The sequence below is a fragment of the Dromaius novaehollandiae genome, chromosome 7 (genome assembly GCF_036370855.1).
Source record: "Dromaius novaehollandiae isolate bDroNov1 chromosome 7, bDroNov1.hap1, whole genome shotgun sequence".
NCBI lineage: Eukaryota > Metazoa > Chordata > Aves > Casuariiformes > Dromaiidae > Dromaius > Dromaius novaehollandiae.
Window position 1 is genome coordinate 26,888,833 of NC_088104.1, and position 23,877 is coordinate 26,912,709.

General features: G+C 38.7%; 1 protein-coding gene across 9 annotated transcripts in view; it reads left to right on the forward strand.

Moving 5' to 3' along the window:
- The window catches only part of OSBPL6 (oxysterol binding protein like 6), a 121,157-nt gene that overhangs the window by 45,283 nt on the left and 51,997 nt on the right, over nucleotides 1-23,877 (forward strand). For 8 of the 9 annotated variants that reach the window (XM_064515008.1, XM_064515009.1, XM_064515005.1 and 5 more), the window contains 4 exons: nucleotides 3,613-3,848; nucleotides 16,981-17,076; nucleotides 20,583-20,705; nucleotides 23,730-23,783. In XM_064515008.1, the coding sequence (XP_064371078.1) occupies nucleotides 3,747-3,848; nucleotides 16,981-17,076; nucleotides 20,583-20,705; nucleotides 23,730-23,783 (375 nt within the window). In that variant the 5' untranslated portion in view covers nucleotides 3,613-3,746. Of the gene's footprint in view, nucleotides 1-3,612; nucleotides 3,849-6,215; nucleotides 6,297-16,980; nucleotides 17,077-20,582; nucleotides 20,706-23,729; nucleotides 23,784-23,877 lie in introns of all 9 variants that reach the window. The other variant, XM_064515011.1, reaches the window with a different exon arrangement.

The window sequence follows — 23,877 nt, forward strand, 5'->3', positions numbered from 1 at the left end:
TGTCAGAGTGCTGTCCTCCTGTGCCGATGCTAAATACACATTTTTCCACATGACTCAACTGAAAAAAGATCAGATATCTTAAAAAACATTTGATTTTTATTTGCCCAAAGGCTGCTCTGCTAAAATTTTTTGGTGACCTCATGGCTGAAAATGGCTGAAAACTTGTCCATTTAGCTCTTAAATGACTGAGGTGATCTGTGCAGCTTTGTGAACTGGGATTATCATTTTTGCATTGTTATTTCTAAATTTTGTAATTTGATTCTTTTTTTGTATGAAAATTGCATAGATCTTGAGATACCAATGTTGGTACACATCTTTGGCTAAAATTTGCCTAATATCTTTGTAGGGTGTGAAAATAATGTTAAACTACCCAGTAGACCGTGCTAGGAATGCTAGGCTAGCAGAAAAATCCTCTGTTTGAATGCAATTTCATTCTGTTTTCTCTCTGAAGCTGTGAAACAAATGTGCTGTGCAATTTGTTTCTATTAAAAATGGTGCTACTGATTAATGCCCCCCCCCCCCCCCCAAATGCTGGTTTTTTGTTCCTTAAAGCAGAATGTAAGCTTTCTCCAGCAGATTTGTACTGTAAAAGGTGAAGTTCAGCACTTGGAGCTGTTTTCTTGTCAGAGATAAATTTCACCTGATATTAAATGTCTTTACAATCTTGAGTATTTTTCTTACTTGCTGCAAGTGGTGTAAAAATAATAGGTTCACAGTGGTGCTGTCATGTGCATCTTTAAACAAATGCATACCTTGAATGTAAACAAATGTAAACCTTGTCTTTAAACGAATGCGAACCGGAGTGACAAACCAAGAAACAGAATTGGCGTTGCTCTGGAAGGGGCGGTTTTTGAGGCTGCAGGTGGTGGAGCGGCGGGAGAGCGATTCACAGCACAGGGCGTGAGCGCACTGCCGTGTCCGGGAGGCTTGGCTGGGAAGCCAAACTGAACGTCTCTGAGACGGCTCTTGGCGCAATCTCCGTGCCCACATCCTGAGCTGCAATACTACTATCAGAATAACAAATAATTTCATGTTATTTTTCATGCCACAGAACCAAGTGATGTGGGCTGGCTCGTAGCCATTCTGCACAGACTGGCCGCAGCCACGCTCCCCGAGTCTGCCCTGGGCTTCTGGCAGGCAGAGGCCCCTTACCACTGTGGCCCTAAGACATAATAATTATTTTGTGTGGTAAGGTTATTTTGATGGTTTGTATTTTGTTTTTTTGAAACCTTCTGAGATAGTGGGCACATCCTGCTCACAGTGAGCCCCCTGAGCAACGATGGCAGAAATGGGGAGTGAACTCGCAGGTCAGCATGGAGGCTTAGCGTGCAAGTGTTTCTCCCGGGTCTCTTTTATTCATCAGTGTTAGACGTCGCTGCTGTGTCTCCATCGCTGAAAGGAAGGACTTCTAGATCATGTGCTCAGAGCAATAAAATTGAATAAAAGATAGAAATGTTTTCTGTTATAGTAATACTTTGGCATCTCATATGCCAACTAAGTTGTTAGTAGCTTCCTGCAACCCTTTTCTAGTTGTCGCTGGCTGGAGCAGCTGCAGCACAACTGATCTTGCTAGGCTTTTCTATCAGGAACATTTCCCGGTTAGGAGCACAAGGCAGTTGCCGAGATGCTCAGCACGTATGGACAGCTTTTGCTTTTGTTGTGGAGCAGCTGTGTCCTCCCAGTCATGCCGCTGGATCCTGCAGCTATTATATGAGCTCTGTAATTCTCTTGGGGACTCCTTGACAGAGAAGGAAGTTCATCCACAAGATACAGATGAGACTGATACTTGCAAAAGTGCTGGTAGCTATTAAGGTGAAGTTGCTTCTTTTTCCTTAGTACAGTAAACAGAAAAGGTGTGTATATACATTCATTTAAAACTGACTTGCTCATTAAAACTGTTTCTGGTGAAGGCATACAAAGGATCTGTGATGCCACCCACATTCTGCTCTGGAATAAAGTGACTTTGTCAGTGCTGCCAAAAGCCAGATAACCCCATGGAGTCTCTTACTTATGAGTCATCACAGATCTCCGCTTCAGCAGACGGCTGTTTGTTAGGGTGCAGGATTCAGAAGCTGGTGGCTGCAAGGCACCATGTAATTAATTATTTAGTTGCCTCTGAGTATCTGGGTTCAGGATGATGGTGTTGCACGGACATCTGTTGTGACTGGGGAAACTAGAGCTCTATCCTCAATATTTCCTAATCTCTTGAGCCAGCAGTCGTGCCTGAATGTTAGTTAATGTATTTTTGTCCTAATGACGTGATGCAGGACAGTGCCTTTCTCTACACCCATCTAAAGCTGGCTGTGCTGTGCTGACCTCTGGTGTCCTGTCATCAGAGTGTACATGAAAGGACACAGTATTGCAGAGTAGAAGATTGGTGGAGAAAATAGATGCTTGCTTCAAGCAGAGATCATTCAGGGAATGGTTTCATCCAAGGTTAATCGAAGAACAGACAGTATCAGTGGAGGCAAGTTCAAAGCAATTGATTAGGTGCAGAGAGCTCTTAACTGCAGTCCTGAACAGTCAGGATGTACTAGTGATGTACTGGCAACATTTTGTCAGTGTTTGTAATTGACATAAATATCCTCTGTGCTGCTCTGATCGTCTGATTTTCTGTTCTTGGATGAAGCCAAAAGGTTTGGGTGGAGAGGAGTCAGTGAGAGAGAACTTCTCACACGCAGCAGAGCACTACTCATGCAGAGGAAATACATGTGGCAGTTGTGAAGGCAACAGGAGAGAGTGGACCCATGTAGCCCAGGGCGAATTAGGGCTTGGGTAGCTCCTGCCTTCATCTGTACGGCTTTTGTACCCCCAACTCAGCAAATATACCGAGTTCTTAGTCCAGATGGAAAGATTAATACTCCAGTCTTGTGGCCAAAAGCGCTTTCTGTTCATAACACTCTATATTTTCTTTCAGTTGTCTTTGAGAGCAAGATGTGAGCCCTGTAGTTCGGCACAGTCTGGAAAGGTACCGAGTCTTGAAACTGGGTTATTTGGTGATGCCAGTTCCTGCTTTTACGAACTGGCTTGCACACCCACTCCCAGAGTCCTTATTCTAATAGCAGGATTTCTAAGAGGTGCTGATTATAATGGGATATTCGGTGGTATTTGTGTTATACTGAAAGTCCTAAGGAGTTGCTTGATAGTGTTACAATATTAGCAGGACTAGGTTTAGTTGGGTCATAAGGGGAATGCTCGCTGTTGTGTGGTCATAAAGCAGAGCTAAAAACTCGCGCTTTATCTGGGGCTGCCTGGAATCCTGGAGGTGGAGGTGGAGGTCAGCACGGCCAGCGCCTGCGGACAAGGCTGCGTCTGCTGCGGAGGTTGTGCAAGATGGGATAACAACCCTTTGTAATGGGTTTGTAAACTCTGCTTGAGAATTCCCTAAGCCTTTTCTTAGAAGGTTTTAGAATATCGTAATATCACTTCTACCTTCTGTAAGAATGCAGAGCAATATACTTACGTTGGTATTGGGTAGTGTTATGAAAGGAGGTAGAAAACTGGGAGATCTACTGGATTAAATAGTGACTTGACCGATTTCTTTGCTACAGAACAGTATTTTGCAATGAAAATATATTCATTCTTTCTCTTTCTCTTTGTTCTTTATTAAAGCGCACTTCAGCTGTTTGAACTCTTCTTCGCCTCTCCATAAGCTGCGAAACAGAAGAATGTGGAAAAGTATCCCCTTCCCTTTTTCTACATGAGTGATAAGAGCACAAGATCATTGCTACAAGTTTGCTGCAAAGATGAGTTCAGAGGAGAAGAGCATATCTCCTGCTCACAAAACATCCACTCCATCACATAGAAGTGCCTCCTCTTCATCATCGTCTCAGAGGGACAGGAGGCAGGTAAGGAAAAGATCTAGATATTTGTAGCATCGGGTGAGATGATTAATTTATTCTTATAGCTTGGCAATTAATTCTCAGTAGTTCTAAATTCTTTTGCTGATAGCACTGAATGTTATCGCTATAGCTAAGTGATAGAAGTGATCACTGAAGTGATTTGAAAAAAGCTCAGATTAAGAAGCAATTTGGGTGTTCAGTATAGTGCTGTAGCAGGAAGGATATAATCATGTGGGCAAGAGTACTAAACATTCTCTGAAATTTTTGGTGAAGTGGTTTTTTTCCAGCAGTGTGAACCTACAGTCATTTCTAACTGTCCTACATGAATACTGCTTTGTAAATCTAACTATTGAGATGTATCATCATTTTACAACATGATTTTTCCAACTAACAAAACTCAGTTTCAATGGTATATTGTAAATCCTTTATGAAAGCACCTAATATTTTAAATACTAATTTCTTTTACTACAAATTTACACAATGGGTTCCACATTACATAGTGTCAGTCCAATTACCTTAGACTTCCATTACTGATAGACTCCTGTCCTTGTAGGTATAATGTGTCTTTTCTCCAGAGAAGGGCTATACTATTTCCCCTGAGAACAACTTATGTGTTTCTGTGCTTTTTTGAAGGCTGGTGTATAATCTGGCCTGCAGCATCAGTGGGGGCACTTCAGAAAATATCAGAGCTCACTACGAGGTTTCAGATAAGGTGCTACACGTACGTTTACAAATGCAAAGGTTGATGCTGCAAAATTAGAACAGAAACATGGTGTAAAAATGCCAATCCACAGATAGCTTGAACACCAAGTTAGCATCTGTGTTAGTTTAGCATCATAATATTTAAAAAAAGAAATGCATGTAATGGTAAGAATATAATAACTGCTTATTATGTAAAATATTATGAATGTGTTTTAATTAATGCAATGCTGGCTTCTTTTTAGCTTGACAAGGAAAAAGTGGCAGGAAGTGAACTTAAAAAATTGTTATTAGGGCATGCATTTACTTGAATGCCTAACAACAGCTTTACAACATTTTCCCTGCTACTTGTATGTCAGCTGTGATACTATTTTCTTAGCTGCTACTGGAACACTTTCTTAACCTGCTTTATAAAAACTTGAATATAGGAAATTTTGATGAAAATGTAACATTCAGAGTTTTGAGTGTAAATAGTCTTACTGTAAAGTCTGTTTAAAATATTCAACCAGGAAAAGAATGCTGATGTGTGTTAGATAACAGGCAGGAAATGTGTCTGGAATATTTTTGTTAACATTTCCATTTCCCTTCACTGAAGGCAAAAATGGTCTTCTCACAGGTGGTAAATATTTTCCCTTTCATGTCATACAGAATTTGGGGTAGATGTACTCAGTTAAGGTCCCAGTTAGCATATGATCCCCTCTGATTTTTCAGGACTTCCATCTGGAGTAAGAATTTTGACATCTTTAGCTGAAAGCATCTGTGTATTTTATCTTTCCACAGTTAAACCCAAAGTGGGCTAATGCAGGACATGGGGAACTGCTTAGCTCAGCTAACAGCGTATCCTCTGAATTCTCTGTGTAACTAGGTAGTTTGGTAGGATCATGAGAGTCAGAATGAAAAAAATTACCTTTTGGGAATACATTTTACCCTAAGTCTACTGGCTACCATGTCAGTTACTATGGCAACTAGTAAAGTGAATTTGTCATCATAATAAAATGTATGCTTAACTTTAAGTCCTTATTTGGTCACTGAAACATGAAGCAAGATTTTAAAATAAAGATGAAGAGGACAACAGTGTGATGCATCCAGAGCTCTTCTGGACCTGATAAATGGCTGATGGTGCTGGACACGTATATTTAGGCACATAAATGTGGACTGGAAACCCTGCTGCAAGGCATTCATTTTTTGACTTAGTGCTTTGCTTTACTTTCAGTGTTATAGGCAGAGAAATATCCAAGAGCATGAATGGATTCTGTGGGCAATTTCTTCTGCAGTGAGACTGAGCTATGGCATGTAATACAGCGTGAGATGCGATGGTCGTATATCCAAGGAAATAAGCATAAGAATGTATTGTGTTGTGCATGTTCTTACGTGTTTTGGTTTGTGTAAACTTTCCCCAAAACATAATGATAGCTAAGGGCTTGGGAGTTTTGTTTGGGAACTGTTGGTTTTTACTTTGAAAAGGCTTGAAAATTCTGTCTTGCTCCCTCCTTAGACTCTTTATAGCAGCTGGGTAAATAGCCCTCTTGAAGGGATAATTTGTAGGGCATAAGGAATGTGATGTGGTTGGATAAAGTAGCTTTCATTGTCATATATGAGGATAACACTTGATATTTCTGGATGGTTAATGACTGAAATCTTCTCACAATATAATTCTTGTCAAACTCATACCAGCAATTATGGAACAGTTTTCCAATAAATTATGGTGCAAGAGGCTGAAGGAGAGAGAACATGACTGTGATAAATCATTTTAGGGTAAGTGGAAAATCTTGTTCTGTATATAATATGGGCATTTTAATGTAGGTTTCTTATTTGTGCCATATACATCACCTAAGAGAATTAGCAGTCAGCAAAAGCTTTGACATTGTCAATTTGTAGGCTCCGTAACTAAGTGATTGATAAACCAGCGGAGTCTACTAAAGCCAACAGTAACTGAAAAACTGGATTTAGATATTTGAGGCATCATAGAAACTTCAGCATCATTCATTTTCATAAAAATCTTAGTTAATTTGCAAGATAGAAGGCTCAGGACCAAGCAGTGATATTTAACCACTGATCTGAACAGGGTTGTGGTGCAATTACAGTATCCCACCAGGAATATTTTGGAGTGGTGCAGCAGCTGTTTGTCCTACTATGAGAGCTGTTGCAGAGCTAAGACCCCCTGTTTTTTCCACTCTCAGGGGGCACTAGATCATTCTAGGAAGGCTAAGAGTCCCTGTGCAAAAGTGAGTGTGAAAACTGCAGTTGTAACAGGCATTTCTGTGGTGCGTGCAAGAAGAGGAAGTTGTCATCTTCTTTCCCTTGTGAAACTCCAAAAGGCTGGTTGTATTCTGTTGTTGAACAAATAGGAGTAAAACTAGCAGTGTTTTTAGACGCTAAAGCTGAATATCATAGAAGTGTATGTTGTGCATTTAATCTGATTGCTGTAAATGCATTATAAATATTCCGTATTTTACTGATCAACTAAGCATGCAAGTCATACTGCAAATTGTAATAAGTTATATATTCTGTGTGATGCATGGGTAGTAATATTGTGCTGAGAAGGCAGAAAGAAGTAAACCATTATACCGTTAACCTCATGCAGTTGCGTAAATTTGGGCCTGACCCCAGGCTGTTAAACCTGCAGTTGCAGAATAAAGAGGGAGTAATACAGGAGGAGAGTGATGATGATGAGACTGTGAACAAAGGGGAGAGTTTGACTTTTCTGACCAGCCTCAAAAGGTTGCTAATATGTGTTGTAAAGTGGATTTAGCAGTGTCTGATATTTTAAATGCAAGGATTTCTCTTCTAATGTCTTAATTTTTTCTTTTTGCTCTTCCTAGGGAGGAGAGATGATCAGCTATTATCTCCTTTTTTTCTGTTTCTGTCTGCCCGATTGCTACTTCGACAAATCCTTGGTTCTTTTCCCACATAGCAAACACAAAAGGAGAAAAGCTTTTAGTCCTAGTGCATTTAGCCTTGTATGATCACCTTCTCTACTAGGAGAGCTTTCATATTCGAAAGGAATATTTCATTTCAGCCACATGTGAAGGCTGAAAGATAGGAGCTTTGAAAGAAAAAGAGAAAAGATTTTATAGAGCAGCAATCATTTGCTTTTCAGATTTAATCTTTTTTGTTTTCTATGAGAGATATTGACTAACAGGAGGAGGGGTGTAACTAAGGGATGTAGAAAGGGCTGAGCTTGAGGTGAAGATGTTAACCTGGCCTTGAAATGAAGAGGCAGAGCATGATTTCAAAGTCACGACACTGATCCTGCCTAAGGTCTGTACTGGAAAAGTTAGCTTTTTGTAAATAGTATATTTTAATTGACAAGGTAGCCTACTAAAAGCATTTTTTTCCCAAGGCAAGCATCCCCATTTCATAGGTATGAATGCTTTAATGACAATGGACAATGGAAGGATGGAGCTATGTGTCTGCAGTGATCTTAAACCTTATAGAGTAATGGGAAGACTATAAAAAGAGGTTCTTGCAATAGACGAGTCCAGAAGTGAATTGTATTGGTACATGAAAGAAAGAACTAACGGTCATTATTTGGATTTAGGGATGCAGTAGAAATACAGGCCCCACAGTGCTAGGCATTGTATTAAGCACATCATGAAAGGGAGTTGCTAGCATAAAATGCTGATTAGGTGAGAGTCACGGATAGGGAACAGAGAAAGAGAGAAGTGGCTTGACTGTCAGTTTCTTTAATGATCAAACATAATGAGAAAAGATCACAAAAAAAACCCCCAGAATGGTGGAGGTTGGAAGGGACCTCTGCAGATCATCTAGTCCAGGCCCCCTGCCTCAAGCAGGGTCACCTAGAGCACCTTGCCCAGGATGGTGTCTGTATGGCTTTTGAGTATCTCCAAGGATGGAGACTCCACAATTTCTCTGGGCAGCCTGTTCTAGTGCTCAGTCACCATCACAGTAAAGAAGTCTTTCCTCATATTCAGATGGAACTTCCTGTGTTTCAGTTTGTGTCCGTTGCCTCTTGTCCTATTGCTGGGCACCACCGAGAAGAGTCTGGGCCCCATTGATAAGATTCCCCTCCACACCCCCAGTCTTCTCTTCTCCAGTCTGGACAGCCCCAGCTCTCTCAGCCTTCCCTCATACGAGAGATGCTCCAGTCCCTTCATCATCTTAGTAGTCCTTCACTGGACTCACTGCAGTAGCTCCATCTCTCTCTTGCATTGGGGAGCCCAGAACTGGACACAGCACTCCAGATGTAGCCTTACCAGGGCTGAGTAGGGGGGGAGGATCACCTCCCTCGACCTGCTGGCAACACTCTTCCTAATGCAGCCTAGAATACCATTGGCCTTCTTGGCCACAAGGGCACATTGCTGGCTCATGGTCAACTTGTCATCCACCAGGACCCCCAGGTTCTTCTCTGCAGAGCTGCTTTCCAGCAGGTCAGCCCCCAGCCTGTACTGGTACGTGGGGTTATTCCTCCCTAGGTGCAGGACCCTGCACTTCCCTTTGTTGAACTTCATGAGGTTCCTCTCTCCCCATCTGTCCAGTCTGTTGAGGTCCCTCCAAACAGCATTACAGCCCTCTGGTGTATCAGCTGCTCCTCCCAGTTTTGTATCAACAGCAAACTGGCTGAGGGTGCACTGTCCCTTCATCCAGGTCATTGATGAAAAAGTTGAACAATACCGGACCCAATATTGACCCCTGGGGGATGCCACTAGCTAGAGGCCTCCGACTAGACTTTGCATCATTGATCACAACCCTCTGAGCTCTGCCATTCAGCCAGTTCTCAATCCACCTCACTTTGCATTCATCTAGCCTGCACTTCCTGAGCTTGCCTATAAGGATGTTATGGGAGACAATGTCAAAAGCCTTTCTGAAGTCAAGGAAGACAACATCCACTGCTCTCCCTTTATCTCCGCAGCCAGTCATCCCATCATAGAAGGCTATCAGATTGGTTAAGCATGATTTCCCCTTTGTGAATCCATGCTGGCTGTTCCTGATCACAAGATGTATGTAATACGATAAGTATTGTAGGTTCTGTGTTAATTCTAGAGTTTTATCCATTTGGCTAATTTTAAGAAGAGTAAAAGTAGAATTAGAATGAGAATTATGAAGTGAAGTCTCTTGGCTAAGAAAACTGACTTCAGGTTTCTGGGAGAAAGGGTGCTATATCTAGTTTTAATTTCATGGGGTAAGCTTAGTAAAACCTAGGAGCAGTGCCATAGAAATTGTTTCACTGAACTGCAGCATACTTGCTGCTCATGAGCTTAAAAAACTCCTTAATTTTCCATGAAGCTGAGGACTTTAAAGGGAAAAGAAGAGGGAGCCAGAATATGGCAGTTAAGTAAAATGAAAAAAACAGTTCTCTCTGTGGATCCTTGAAGTTTGCTGGAAGAGGAGAGAGCTTGCCAGTTGTAGGTGGGTTGCTGGATAAAGAGCTATTGGGATTGAAGATCAGAATGGTTCTTGTACTGTTTTATTTAGCTGAAGGCCACATGGTGCTTATGGAACCAAGTAAGGGGGGAGAGTTTTTTTCTTTTTTTTTTTGTTTTTTTCAACCAGGAGTATCTGGAAGAGCTTGCTGATGTATAGCAGATGTAGAATAAAAGCTTGTTTGTGACTCATTTTTCTAATTACTTGATGTTTAAGAAGCTCTTTTTTGTGTGATTATTCTAAGCAATAGCAGATTCACATCCCAGAGAAAAAATGGTCTAGTATTCAATTGCCTCTTAGACTGAAGTTTAGTACAAAATGCTGGATGAGATATCTGCTGTTGCTGTTGCCTTGGCTCTGGTGCTGCCAGCCTTCCTGCCAGCTCAGCGTCAAGCAGAGAAGCAGTGGCAGTGAAGGGTCGTGGCAGTGAAGGGTCGTGGCAGGAGCAGCCATGGTGGCTGCAGCTGTGGGATTTCAGCCACTGGTATTGGTAGCCTAGCTGGGCAGAGTAAGGCCTACACAGATCCATCCTGTCTGTTGGAAAATAAAGGCCTTTGAAAGAATCTCTTTCTTTTCTATTTTCCCATTTAATTTAGCTTTTTTGGTGCTTTTTCTGGCGAGACTTGGTCAAGGTATAGAAGGGGAAGTGTGTATTCATATAGTATAATTTTTAATATATCGAGACCTGTCAAACTCTCAACTTTCCCTTTAGATTATGACGCATCAGTGAGACAATATCAAGGACATTTCTGTGGCTTCGCTATAGATTTCTGCCTCATAAACAATGACAGTATAACTGATTGACCCTGCCTGCCATCTGTTTAGTGTGACTTTAGACAGTGTTGCCCATACAGGATTGCAGTGCAGTATAAGATACTATATTCTATGTGGAAGGGAAATCTGAGGACATTAATATCACTTGTTCTTTCTTAAAAATGGGTGGAAACCTGCACATTCACTTACTGCAACAGCCTGATGTGATGTCTGGAAAACAATTCTTGATGATTTCCTATTCGTTTCATTTGTTCTTGTCTCTCTGTGACTTTAAAGGAGAGGAAGGCAAGGAAGGACAGTTGTCTAATAGTTAAGATAAGGACTTGAGGATTTGAAGCTGTATTCCTAGCTTTGCCCTGTGACAAAGTGTAGACTTTGAAGAGCCTTTTTACCTCTCAATGGCTTGTTAGGGTTGCCTAAGTAATAATTGTTAATCTCTTTAAGAGTTTCAGATTGAAGATGGTACTAAATGCCAAGTACTGTTATTACTGTTACTTTCTTTTGCTGTGTCTTTTTCCTCATTAGCTCTCTTCAAATAATACAGATGAAGCAGCATTAGAGCAGGAAGTGTTAAATAAATACTTTAAATGGCAACAAGTCACTGCAGCAAGCAAAAGTTCTGAGGGAGCCAAAGAATTAAGTGGCAAAATTGGCTTAAAAAATGCAGGTGTTCTTAAATCAGTTAAATGCTGCTATTATACCTGCTTTTTAATATTTTGTTTTCATGACACCCATGTGAATGTGGAGGATCTAGATTCAAGACATACAAATTCATTAGGCAGAAGAAATATGTGCCTTAGCAAAGCTATTAGGTGCTCTGATTTCTCTCTTTTTCTGTTTTTATTAAATATTTTATCTTGGAATTGAAAATGAAGCTGTAATATAAAAACTGGGTTTTTTTTTGCAGTAAAATTAGATTGTTTGTCAAAGTTTTCTAAGGAACCTTTTTAACAACTGCCTGTATTTTTGCATTGTATATATGAAGGTTTAAAGGATTTTGAGAAAGTCTAAGTGACTACACTAGATTACATGAGCATGTGAAAGAGAGCCCCAGGAAGAAAGGGTTTCCTTTTTTTAGCCTAAACACTTTTTTTAGGTGAGGTTCCAACTTTTTGGCTTATGATTTATAGTAACCTAGACTCCTTGGCAACCATATTAATGTGAAAACTGCATTTATTTTCTAAAGAAGACCATTCAACATGTCTAGAATGCTTTTATTAGTTAACAAATTAAAACATGAAGGAATAATTTTGTGCGGAATTTTATTTTCTCTCCCTTTCTTCTGCTGCATCAGCATTAATAAAATGAATTGCTAGCTTGGCACTATTTAGAAAAATATCTATCCTTTAAATTGTGATTATTCAATAGATATAATAAAGCTTTGTGTCATGAGCTAATGTTTGAATTCTGTCAATCGGTTATTATCAGTTTGTCTGCTATGTTTTGAGATAAACATGCCAAAATCTAAAGTAAGGAAGAAGGAAATTGTTGTTAAAGGCTCATACTGTTACTTGGAAATTATTCCAAACCAACTATCGTTCTGGCTAAGAGACAACTGCTGTTACTGATGAAGGTTCTTTTTTTGCTTTAGCCGGTTCTGCTCATACTGCCCTCCAAGAAGCTCTTCAGAGGAGCAAGAGCTTATATCTCTTTAGAGCTTGTCAAAAAGTGCCTTTAAAAGCAGAAGATTCTTTGCTTCCAGAGGCAAAAAGCATTAACGTGAAGTGCTGCATGCAATACAAACCTGGAGTTCTAGAAAGGGCTGGTAGAGGGCTCTTGAACTAACAAATCCTTCACGTTTTCATAATACAAGAAATGTGTATTTTGCATATCCTGGGAAAGAAGCAAAGAAATACATGCCTGTATATTATTATTACACTACAGAAATGCTGCTTAGATATATTTGTCTTGCAGTAAAAGGTGATGAAGTGAAAATGTTTAAGGGTGGCAGTTTTGCTCTTCAGCACATTTCTATACAAGATCAGCATGTGCTACAAGAAGAAAAAAAGACTAAAGTAACTACATGTGCTGTTCAAAAAAGTATTGGTAGGCTCCTTTGTTGGTTGATAGCACAGACTGTGGAAAACAGGTATGGAACAGGGTCAATAGAAGGGACTGTGAGTAAGAATAGGACCATGGTTGCTTTATACAAAGAGAAAAAACTTGCTAGAAGAAAGGAAGGAGAAAAAACATTGATAGAGACATGGTTGTTTTGCTTTGTACTCACCCTTCCCTCACAGTGATACTCAAGACTTTATTCCAACATCAGCATAAAGAAAGCCAGAGTGAATTGAGAAGCAGCCTAAGATAAAAGCAAATTTCAAGGTTTATTCCATTTGTGAATAATATTGCAGATGAACTCTGCATATATCACAGCTCTATTTAAAACTGGTATATCTGCAGTCATATATTCCCTGTTACTGCTGCTTCATTTCAAATAACTGGAAAATTATGTTTTTAGAGAGTGGAACTGGTTAAGCATTGCACTTTGTGCTAAACAATTCAAATAAAGAACACAGACGCATGCAGGGGTAACTAGATTGTAAAAAGAATGCCAGTGAGTAGCAGATAATGAAAGATGCACCAGTTTTTTGAATAAAAAGGAAAAAAAAAAGTTCTCTTATCCTATATTGCTGAGGTAGAATAGTGCATGTCTAGGTCGTGTGATTACAGGTGTTGAAGACAGCAATACCACGAGCAAACAGAAAGTGACTCGTCAATCCTTTCTCATCAGTTAACTGAGAGTGGAATCTTGTGCATATTTCTGAACTAAAATACAAGTATCTTAGTCCATGGTGAGTGACAGATTCTTCACCAACATTTTTTTTCTTGAAAATCAATAACTTATGAATTGAGAGAACTCACTGCATTAAATAAAGTTAATTCCATTAAGTAATTAAGCTGCAAAGCAGAAAGGGAGGCGCGAGTGCCAGACTTCTTGTCCTCTGAATATCCTGTCTTACTCGACACTTCTTTTCTTTCCTTCCCTTTGAAAAAGCTTGAATGTCTTTTCTGTGAATGAGAAGTCTCATACATTTAAGAAATGTTCAGTTCTTCTGTCTCTGTGGCTGAAGATGCTCCGTGTGCTAACATTTGTTCTGGTGGATGAGGTGAATAGCTCAGTGAGCTCGTAACAGAGAAACAAAGTTGAGAAGATATATAGATAGATATTATGAAATGTTTTCCATTCTTGCTCTCCAGAGAAGAAAAGAATGTGAAACATCATACCATTATTCTCTCCATCAGCTTTCTTCTCCCTTGCACCTCTTTTCAAAACAACGGGGGAAGAAACATGGGAGGGATTCAGCATTTGTATTTCATGTTATGGGGCATTTTGGAGCCCCCTTTGAGGTCACATATATAATGTTTGTTGTAATAATCTCAAAGTCGAAGGAAGGATTGCAGTTAGGATTATGATTTAGTAATGGGATTACGAAGCGATTTTAGTTAAACTCAGTCTTCTTGAATTAATTTGCAAGAGTGCATAGAATTCAGTGCTGCCTGAGTTTTTCACCAGGACTACAAGTCAGTGATGGCACACAGATAATACTGAAGCACAAGGAAGTCTGGAACTGAGCAATGCACGAGTGAAATCCTCTTCCTGTATTCTTGGGGGGAGATGATTGAGTTCCAGGCTGACCGATACTCCTAGATTCATGGATTGTTCATTTTTCTGTTCATGTAAACAAAACCCAGGAGCTATATTGATCTTCTGCATTAAATAGCCTCTTTCTTCCTTTTCTTCATATTAGCTTTTTCTATCTGCTTCCTTTACTGGCTATATTTTTGTTGCTAAAACCAAAAAAATTTCTGGATCCAAATCCTTTTTTTTTTCCCTCAGTGACACTAAATAATTAAATAAACTCCTGCACTGTAAAAATTGCTGTTTTTCAGAATGCGAAATAATTGTGTAATTCCTAGTTGTAATTTTGCAGGAATCTAACATGCATTAAAGGAAAATATTCTGCACCAAATAATGTCCCTTGAATACTCTGCTATAAACATGTCACAAATTTAAAGCAATTATTTTGCCTCAGTGTAATGGTCATGACAGAAAAGAACAGGAAAGCAGACATTTACAGAAAATCAGACACTACTTTTGGAAGTAATGAATGTAAAGGAAGTAATTTTATTTGGAAAGTGTTCATTTTCTTGTTTCCAAACAAATAGTAGTATAAATCAGCATTCATTAAAGTGCTGTTAGCTAATAATGTATTTCTCAAATGAAGAGGAACTGTAGTGTCTGAGGGCTGACAAAAAAAAATTGCTTGCCTTAAAATTGTGCAGTTGAAAATGTCACTGGAAATGTGGAAAGCCAGGGGCTGCTGGGTTACTTCGCTCTAAATATTTTACAAAATGAGATTGCAGTTATGTAACAACAAACTGCATTGGCTGCTGCATTTGAGACCTTCCGAACATCTGTGTTGGGCATTGCCCCATCTCGAGATGGAAAGATTCCTGCCTGCCAAACAAAACTGGCAAGAAAGTTGGGAATCATCCTGATTATTATAATCTTTCTTTGAAAAACAGATTTAGGTTTTATAGTATATTGTTTAAATCTGATATCATGTGAAAATGTAATATTTCATGTGTTCAACTAGAAAACGTTATTATAGTTTGTTTCTAGTAACTTTGTGGTGCTCAGCTCAAATAAGCATATTAAATTACTCACTGTGTAATGTTTGTACTCATTAAACACAAGTTCCTACATTTTTCTCATCTGGCTAGTACTGGACATCAGGTTAATGAGATTGGTCTCCCTTTTATAAAACAGAAGGTTTCAAAGCACAGATGACAAAGATACTTGTGGTTGGCCCTGGGGAATGCAACAGGTAACATAATGCTGCTGCTTTTCCTTATTCTTCACTGTAAAATTAAATTAGAAGTAACTGAAAGTAAATGATAACAGTTATGTTGTGGCAGGGATGCTTGGTCTTCTCCAGTGACAACAGAGGCATTCCCCATATTTTCCTTTTGATTCACAGCTGCAAATTCAAAGAGAACAATGAAGATCTGTTAGCTGCTCTCTGCAGCAAGATGTGGTCTGTGCGTTATATGAAGATTCATGTGAATAGCTGTGTTTAATTATTTTGGTTATGGTCCTTATATACTTAGTTACTTGTATAAACAATAATATTGACTCTGCTTTTTGTGTATATTTTTATATTCCCTGGTTGTTTCTGCTGTTGCTTGTTGCCTGTGTAATCTTTTCTTCAGTGGACGTAACGAAATGTAACTGTCCACAAAATTTAATTGATGTTTTTCATTGAGGAAAAACTCGCCCTTCTCACAGAACTACAATTGCAATTGATTGTTACTGTGCTACATGTGGTGGAAATGAAATAGTTTATTTCATGCCAAAGAGATACTATTGACATGTTGTGGTAGAACTTGCACAAAATGATGATGTGGGAAATAACAACATTTCAACGGGAAACAAAATGCAAGTCTAAACGGGCAAAATGTGATTATCTTTGCCCAAGCCCACAGTAAAAATGCCCTTTATTTTACAAAATATGAATAAAACTTCTTCGTAAAATAGGAAGACATTTTTAGATGTACATTGCTTAAGAATGGCATTTCCTTCAAGATCAGTTGTGAGATTATGTAGTTTGTATTTGTACCAGGCTTTAGAGATACAAAATTTTACAGTATGATCATATGTAAAAACAGCTATAGTGGTTTAGAATGGTTTCGCTCCATAAATGTTCATCAGCAAGCCCATTAGCTGAGACCCAGTAACTGATCTTGTGAACAGTTATAGTTTATTACAAGCACTCATGTAATAACTTACTTCACCTCACTTCAGAAGCTAGTAACAAAAAGCTAAGGTGTGATAATGAATATGGTAGGGACAGTAATATCTTATGTGTAATAGTTTGTTTCAGAAGTGAAGGTATGACAGTGCCCATGTCATGATATGTATACTCAGTGTCTCTTGGCAGAAAATGTAATAGGTCTGGTTAGGAACACTTTGAATCTCTATAGGTAAAAATTGTATTAGTACCTTTTCTTTCCTGGCTTTTTATAGTTCCCAGTCGTTTCTAGGTTGAACAGGTCTAGAAACCAGTAACAAGAAAAGGAAGAGAGGTGTAATGGCTGAGAAGACAAAATTCTTAGGTGCTTTTGTTATGCTTGGTAGTACTTGATGCATTTTGAGCCAACTGAAGCATGATGCTAATATTTTACATAACCAGTATAGTGATCTATCATTCTTAATGCATATTTTAAAAAGTAGTGTTGAATGATAAGTGCTCGCCTTCTTTATTTTTTTCTTCAGAGCATTCATATTTTGGAGCGGAAGGCTTCTTCAGGAAGTACAGACCTTTCTTTAAGCAAGCAGTTCCTTGAAACGGACCCTATTTCGCTATCCAAGGTAAGCAAAAGCATGGGCTGCAATGCAGGTGGGAAGTTTTCCTCTTCAATTACAAAATACTTGACTAACAGCTTTGGCATGTTGGCTTTCATGATTCTATTGAGTATATTGTGAGCCCATGCCAGAGCTGGTTAATTGCCAGCAGAAACAGGACAAAAATGTTCCTTAAGATGTCAGAGAAGCCAATAACCTATATTAACAAAATTAAGGATTTTGGTGGGGTTTGGAGAGGGAGGAAGGTGTTCTCATGGATGGCCCTTAGGAACAAGTTTTAGAATCTCAGAATACGGAGTGAGAAGGCGCTTTGAAAAATGATCTAGTCCGGTTCTCTTACTACACTAGAGGGAATCATATCTGAGTCCAAAAGCACCGATAATCAATAATGATTGATTAAAAAAATTAATTTAAAATTTAAATTACTTTTAAAAATATAGGACAGTCTTCTTAGATTTTACAAAACTACCCAAAAGAAACGTCACTAAAACTTAAAATCTGTTGCTGAGACCTTCTTCTCTGAGCCTGATGGAGCTGTAGAGGTAACACCACCCTTGAAACAGAATTCCTGAGTTTGAAGCAGGTGCTTGTCAAAGCTCAGGGTATGTGTAGATGGATGAAGAAGAAAAAATGGAAGAATGAAAGAAAGTTTCAGAACTCCTGTCACTTAGTAGGGCCAAGATCTTCCAGTGCGCTGTGTGTTTCTGTGTTTCCATTTATGGCTGTTATTGCTTGACAGTGATCCATGCACTGAATTCTGCCTGCATGGTTTACTATGTAGGCTTGGGTCTCAGATATCACCTTTCACTGTATTTTTATGTGACCAGAAGAAACTATTACTGAAAAGGTGAGGATGCTGTGGTGGAATATTTGGCAGAAAAGAAAAAGAACTGAAATGTCTTGAAGTTCTGGTTTGCAGGATTAACACTGAAACGAAATTGGAAAACAAATTCAGCATGAAACATTATGTTCACCAGGTAAAATGAAATGGTTTATTCTGTTTTCTTAGGAAAGAAAATAATTTGCAGAAAAAAGACTGTGTTCACAGACCTGTTGGTAGTGGCTCCATCATTCCCAGTTCCTGGGACGTATGCAGAACCTGGGGCTGTGAGTTATGCTTGTGTTCCCCTGGTCATGCTGCTTCTTGTAGAGCTGTTTCCCACATAACATGTAGTGATTTACAGAAGTCCTAACGTACTAAAGCCATACTTGAGAATCACTGCTGGATGAGGACTCTGAAGATGCTTCACTTTCGCTCTGGTCCTCTGCTGTTTCGGGCTGCTCTTGCAAGTAGAAGGGCAATGGCATAAGATTGCATATGTACAGCCTATCTCACCACACCATTTTTGGAGTGGAGTGAGCTGCAGGAAGTTTGCTAGGTGGTTTGAATAACAGCTTGTCACACTTGTGCAGCAGAAAACAGGTATCCATATTAGACTGAATAATTACTCATTTTGTCCTCTTGTATCTGGCCAGTTGTTTAAATGAATAGATGTATGAGACTGTGATTTCTGGTTGAAAAGTAATCGATACTGGTGCAAGCTTGTAGATAAAAGACTTATGCCTGAAGCTGATCTTCTAAAGGAGAAATCAATGTGGTGAGGAATCAGTTCGTGTAGTTAAGGAGAGAGATTCTCTGCTTGCCCCAGGGGGCTCATAGTTTACTTTCACCCCCTTAAGTGCCAAGTGCTGCTTCTCAGAGAAAAAATCATGTATAAGTGCTTCCCTCTACACTAATGGAAATAAAATATCCAAGCGAACCACAGCAAAATCAGGACATGTTTCAAAGAGCATGGCTTTTACAGGCAACAAGAGAAAGCACTGTGAAAGTTCCAGTTTACAGTAATGCAGGGAAAACTAAACTGGGTAAACGTTCTTATTAGAACTCTTTGCGGTATGTATCAGCTGGACTAATGCTTGCCCTCTTTGTCAGATTGGCAACTCCTTACTGAAATTTATAAACAAATTTAAAATGTACTGTTACTTTTAAAATCTTATTTTTACGATATTAATGTTAACATTATCACAGCTGTGTAATTTATTTGGGAGTGTGTTATGACAGGCTGACAGTGCTTGGCTTTGAACAGTGTTGTGGAGGATGGAGGAAGATAGTTTTTTACCTCTTAAAGTGTTTGATGCTTTGTGACTTTGTTCCTCCTCTTATGGCTTTTCGTAACATACCTGGGAGTTGTGACAGTCCAGCTGAGAAAATGCAAGTTTAGAGCTGTGTAGGATACTATTAGTACTACCTTAATATTGTGTTAATGAACAGACAATATGTGATTCTTAAGTTGGTACTGAATGTTGTTGATTACAGTAATAGCAAGAGGACATAAATAAAGGAACAACTGTCATGGTTTTCATTTTTAAAAATGTTGTCCTTCAGGTGTTCACTATAGTGTAGTATAAGTCTGGCTTGGGTCTTGCAAGTCATCATGCATAATAAATGGTATGTACAAGGAATATGCTTTAATTGGCTCTCAGGCTTACAACTGGTTGTATCTGAAGTGATACATTTGCTATCTCTAGAGAGAAAATTAGTTAGCTTTCCTGTATACATTTCTCTTAATACAGCGAAGCTTAATGACAGGAAAGTTAAAAGAAGATATATTTCCTTCTACAGATTTCTAAAAGCACAATTAGCCTGGGAAACTGTGTCATAAAATGCCATTGAGACAAGTGCTGGCTGTTCTTTTGTTCATCTGTCTTTTTTTTTTTTTTTTTAAACAGACCTCTAAAACAAAAGACTTTTTGTTTGTCTGTTTTTAAGGAAAAAACAGAATACCCAGAATCTGTGTAGATTATACTCTAAAGATCAGGAAAGTTTTGAAGATGCACAATTTTTTATGACAAAGGAATACCATCAAGTGCACAGTTAATGCATACTCATATATTTAGCAGTAAGGTGTCTTTTGCATTTCATCTCACAATCCCATCTTTTTCTGGAGAAGGAATACTCGGTATAAAGGTACATTTTTAATGTGCAGATTCTACCCCTATCTCAATTGCAATGTCTCTTCAGTCTTTTTAGTTCTTATGATAAGGAACTTCTAGATAGATTGCACAAATGGTCAGAATCAGAGCAGCAGTTTGCACTTTTACCACCAGTTGCAGACCTGAGCCTTTTGTGTGCTGAGCTCAGCCAGAATTTGATCCAATTTTAGCATATTTGGATATATTAATTTCATTGGGACGCAGTCCTTGTTCTGAACAGAATGTACAAGCCTTCGGATTGTCATTCAGCTATACAGCCGCACTTTCTTAAAGACTTCAGCTTTGGTATAGTTACCTAATAAGGGTTAGGTTTCCAAAAATGCTCATGTTCATTAGTTATCAGTGAGATAGAGCCAGATGTAATGCGGTGACCCTTTGGTACCTCTAAACAGGCTAGTTTAAAAGTCTAGTCTTCCCTTACTCTTCCTCTTGCACTGGAGAGTTTGTGCTACATAAAGTGGAATTTTATATTATATGAATGCAGAATTAATCAATGTGTCTTCATGCTTTTTCATTAGGAACCTGACAGCTGGGAAATCATAGAGGGCCTTAAAATAGGCCAGACCAATGTCCAGAAGCCAGACAAACATGAAGGTTTCATGCTGAAAAAGAGAAAATGGCCTTTAAAAGGTTGGCACAAGGTAAATGTCTCATAAAACAGTCAAAGTATTATGATTTTGTTTTATGAGTTTGGAATTTTTGTGTAGAGGAAATTAGAATGACTGTCAAATTAATGCCCAGGATTTCTGTGTATGACTTTTTCTTCAAATTGTGTAAAGAATTAGTTTGCACACACAGCTTTATGGCTTCTGAATTTCAGTGCCTTCTGCATAATGTTACATTCAAAGTCCAGTTGGAGGAGGTAAGTAATGCAGCAGATGCCTCATGGCTTGAAAGGTTTAATATCTCTTTTACTTTAATTCTTTTCAATATATTTGTTGTAACAAAATGTAGCAGTGAAGCATGAGGCTGAATTGAGTTTACATTAAAGTGAACCATGCTTCGTGTTAAAAGAGAAGAACTAAGGGGCTTTAACATGGAAGCCATGTATTCTTACTGGAGAGCTGCTTCTGTGGAATTATTTTCCCTTTTAGGTGTGCTTCGGGGGCAATTTTGCTCAGTTTTATTCCTGTATTTGGTTTGTCTTCCTGTTTGTAATCCTTTGTGTGGACACTGCAGTTGGGACCATCCACGAGATAAATAACAGCTTTGCTGTTAGATTAGATGTCTTAATGAAAAGACAACCCCAGATCTCCTGTTTCTATTCTGTTAGTTTGAAGACATTTCTCCATGCAGCTACCTTTTATCAGCCCTAAAACTGGTGTCCGTCAACTCTTTTCTCTGTATTTTATGCCATTAGTAATTACTGGGTAGTTTTTTTTCTTTTAGCAACAAGATGTGGTACTGATGGTGTTCCATCTTTCTGCAGCTTGGGGTACTTGAAGCAGAATCATTTTCTTGGACAAAATGTGTTTTGCTACAAAGAATGATTATATAGTTGTATAACATGGCTTTTTTCTGGGAAAGCATTAACTTTCTTTTTTTTGCTAAACACTGTGGGACATATTCAGGTCTGAGTCCATTTTAGTCCATTGCAGTCCATATTAGCGTGAATTATATAATTTTTCTAATTTCTCTCTCCTTTTTGAATGTTTTTCTAACTGGTTAGCAGTGTATAATTTTCTCCCACCTGTCACCCTTTTTCTGCACCCTTTGTCTATCTTGGATCTTTTTTTTTTTGGTTTTGTTTTACTTAAACATAATTTACTGTCTCAGTAACCACATACATACACACTACTTCAGTTTAGCCTGGTGAGACTGAGGGGTTTCAAACTGATGTTTGAAGGATCAGAAAAGGAGAGCTGATAAGAATATATGGGATAACCTGCTGCTTCCCCTCCTTTATAATACATTATGTCAATATGTAGTTTCTTGGGCACGTGTCTGTTTTGGTAGGGAACTTTAAGGGAGAGCAAGGGATGTCTAGCTTTTAAAATTTTATAAAGGAGATTACTACTGGTGATCTGTTTTTCATGCTGACTCTACAGCAGTTACCTTTGTAAATAATTTTTAATGTGAATGAAAGGTTCACAATTCAGCCTCTATATCTGTCCTGCCTGACAGGATTTATAAATCTAAGGATTTGTGCTGAATTTGGGTTCAGAAACTATTCTATTAATGGATCTATTAATGTTTTCCAGCTACTGCCTACATATACTGCAGTTTCTGTAACAATGCTTGGTGCTGAGAGCTCTAGTGAAGAATTCCAGAAGTAACTGTAGCACACGCCTTATTAGTAATCTGCTAGCAAAGCCCTAACATCTTCTGTCTATTCGATGTTGCATGTTACGTTCTGAAGGTTCTGAAAGTGCTTTAATAGCATACCATTTATCATGTGTACAACTTACAGATTAGTTTACCGTTTTCTGAAATGGAGTATGCTTTGGAGTGAAATGATTCAGCCATTTCTCTGCAGCATTCAATGCCACATAGTAATTAGAATGGGAAACGTGGAAACAGCATTTTCTCTTGCATGAGGGATTTAGAGAGGCAGAGCAATGTGAAATTAATCTTATGCTCTTATGAGGTCGTTAATGATCATATCTAGTCAAGAACTCCTCTTGTTTTGACATCTTATTCAAGAAGTTATGTCTCCAGCAAAGCACTGTTTCCTCACTCTATGTGAGATGTTGGTGCCATCTGTTGTGTCACTGACATCATTTCCAAAAGCGTCTCCAGGAGGTATTTTCAGAGATCTGCCATCTGAATACTGACCCTGCTCATAGTGTTGATTTAACAAGTTCACACCATGGGAACATTGTCATTCCCTTCCATGTCAGACAGCTTAGAGTTTAGGATAATATTTTGTTGTCTGTGTTCTAGAGTCTTAACATATATTAGTGCATTAGGTAATATTCTAAAAGTATGACCCAGCCAATACCATTGGCTAGCAGCCAAGACATAAGCCCTCCAGTGACCTGGGTATCCTACTGGGAATATTATATTATTTGCACTTGTACTAATATCTGTGTTGGCTAGATTAAAGCTAGAAAAAGTATAATCAGCATGAATTACAATCTCTCCTTTACTTCACTGTGTAGATATCTGCTGTGAGGCACAGACTTTTGGATGGTAGGACAGTGTCTCACAGCCTGCATCTCTTTCCATCCGGGCATCAAGGAGATCACGAGAAAGGTCCATGTGGGTCTTCCTTTTGGGATGTGGAACTTACACTAGTAAAAACATTTCAGTTTCACTTTCTGGATAGGGAAGGTAAGCTATTAGTTTGAAATGTGACTGACTTGTGTGTGAAGAAAAACGAGAAGAAAATGAAGAAACAGACATAACTTTCAGCTTATAGTGCCGTTCCTACAGACCTTACTGGACTGGCTAGAAAGCAGAAAAGTACCATCAATACTAAGGTTTCTTAAGTCAGACCTAGAATATAATGGTGGAAAAGGAGAATCTAGTTTCTCTTGCTTAGAAGATAATTGTTGTCAAAAAAGAAGAAAGAAAATTATTCAATACTGGGTTTTTAAACTCTTTCCCACCCACAAACATTCCTTAATTGCCGTGGAGTAATCGCTGTCTTTTGCAGATTAATTATTGTACACAGTTTAAATTGCATCTGCTCATTAAGAAAGAAATCCTTCTTTTTCTTTCAGAGGTTTTTTGTCCTGGATAATGGAATGTTAAAGTATTCAAAGTCACCAATTGATGTAAGTAAAGTTGAAGGCCATTTTAAAATTTGTATTGGAAGTCAGCCTGCCAGGGTGATTAAATCTCATTCTCACACTATGCATGCTTATGACA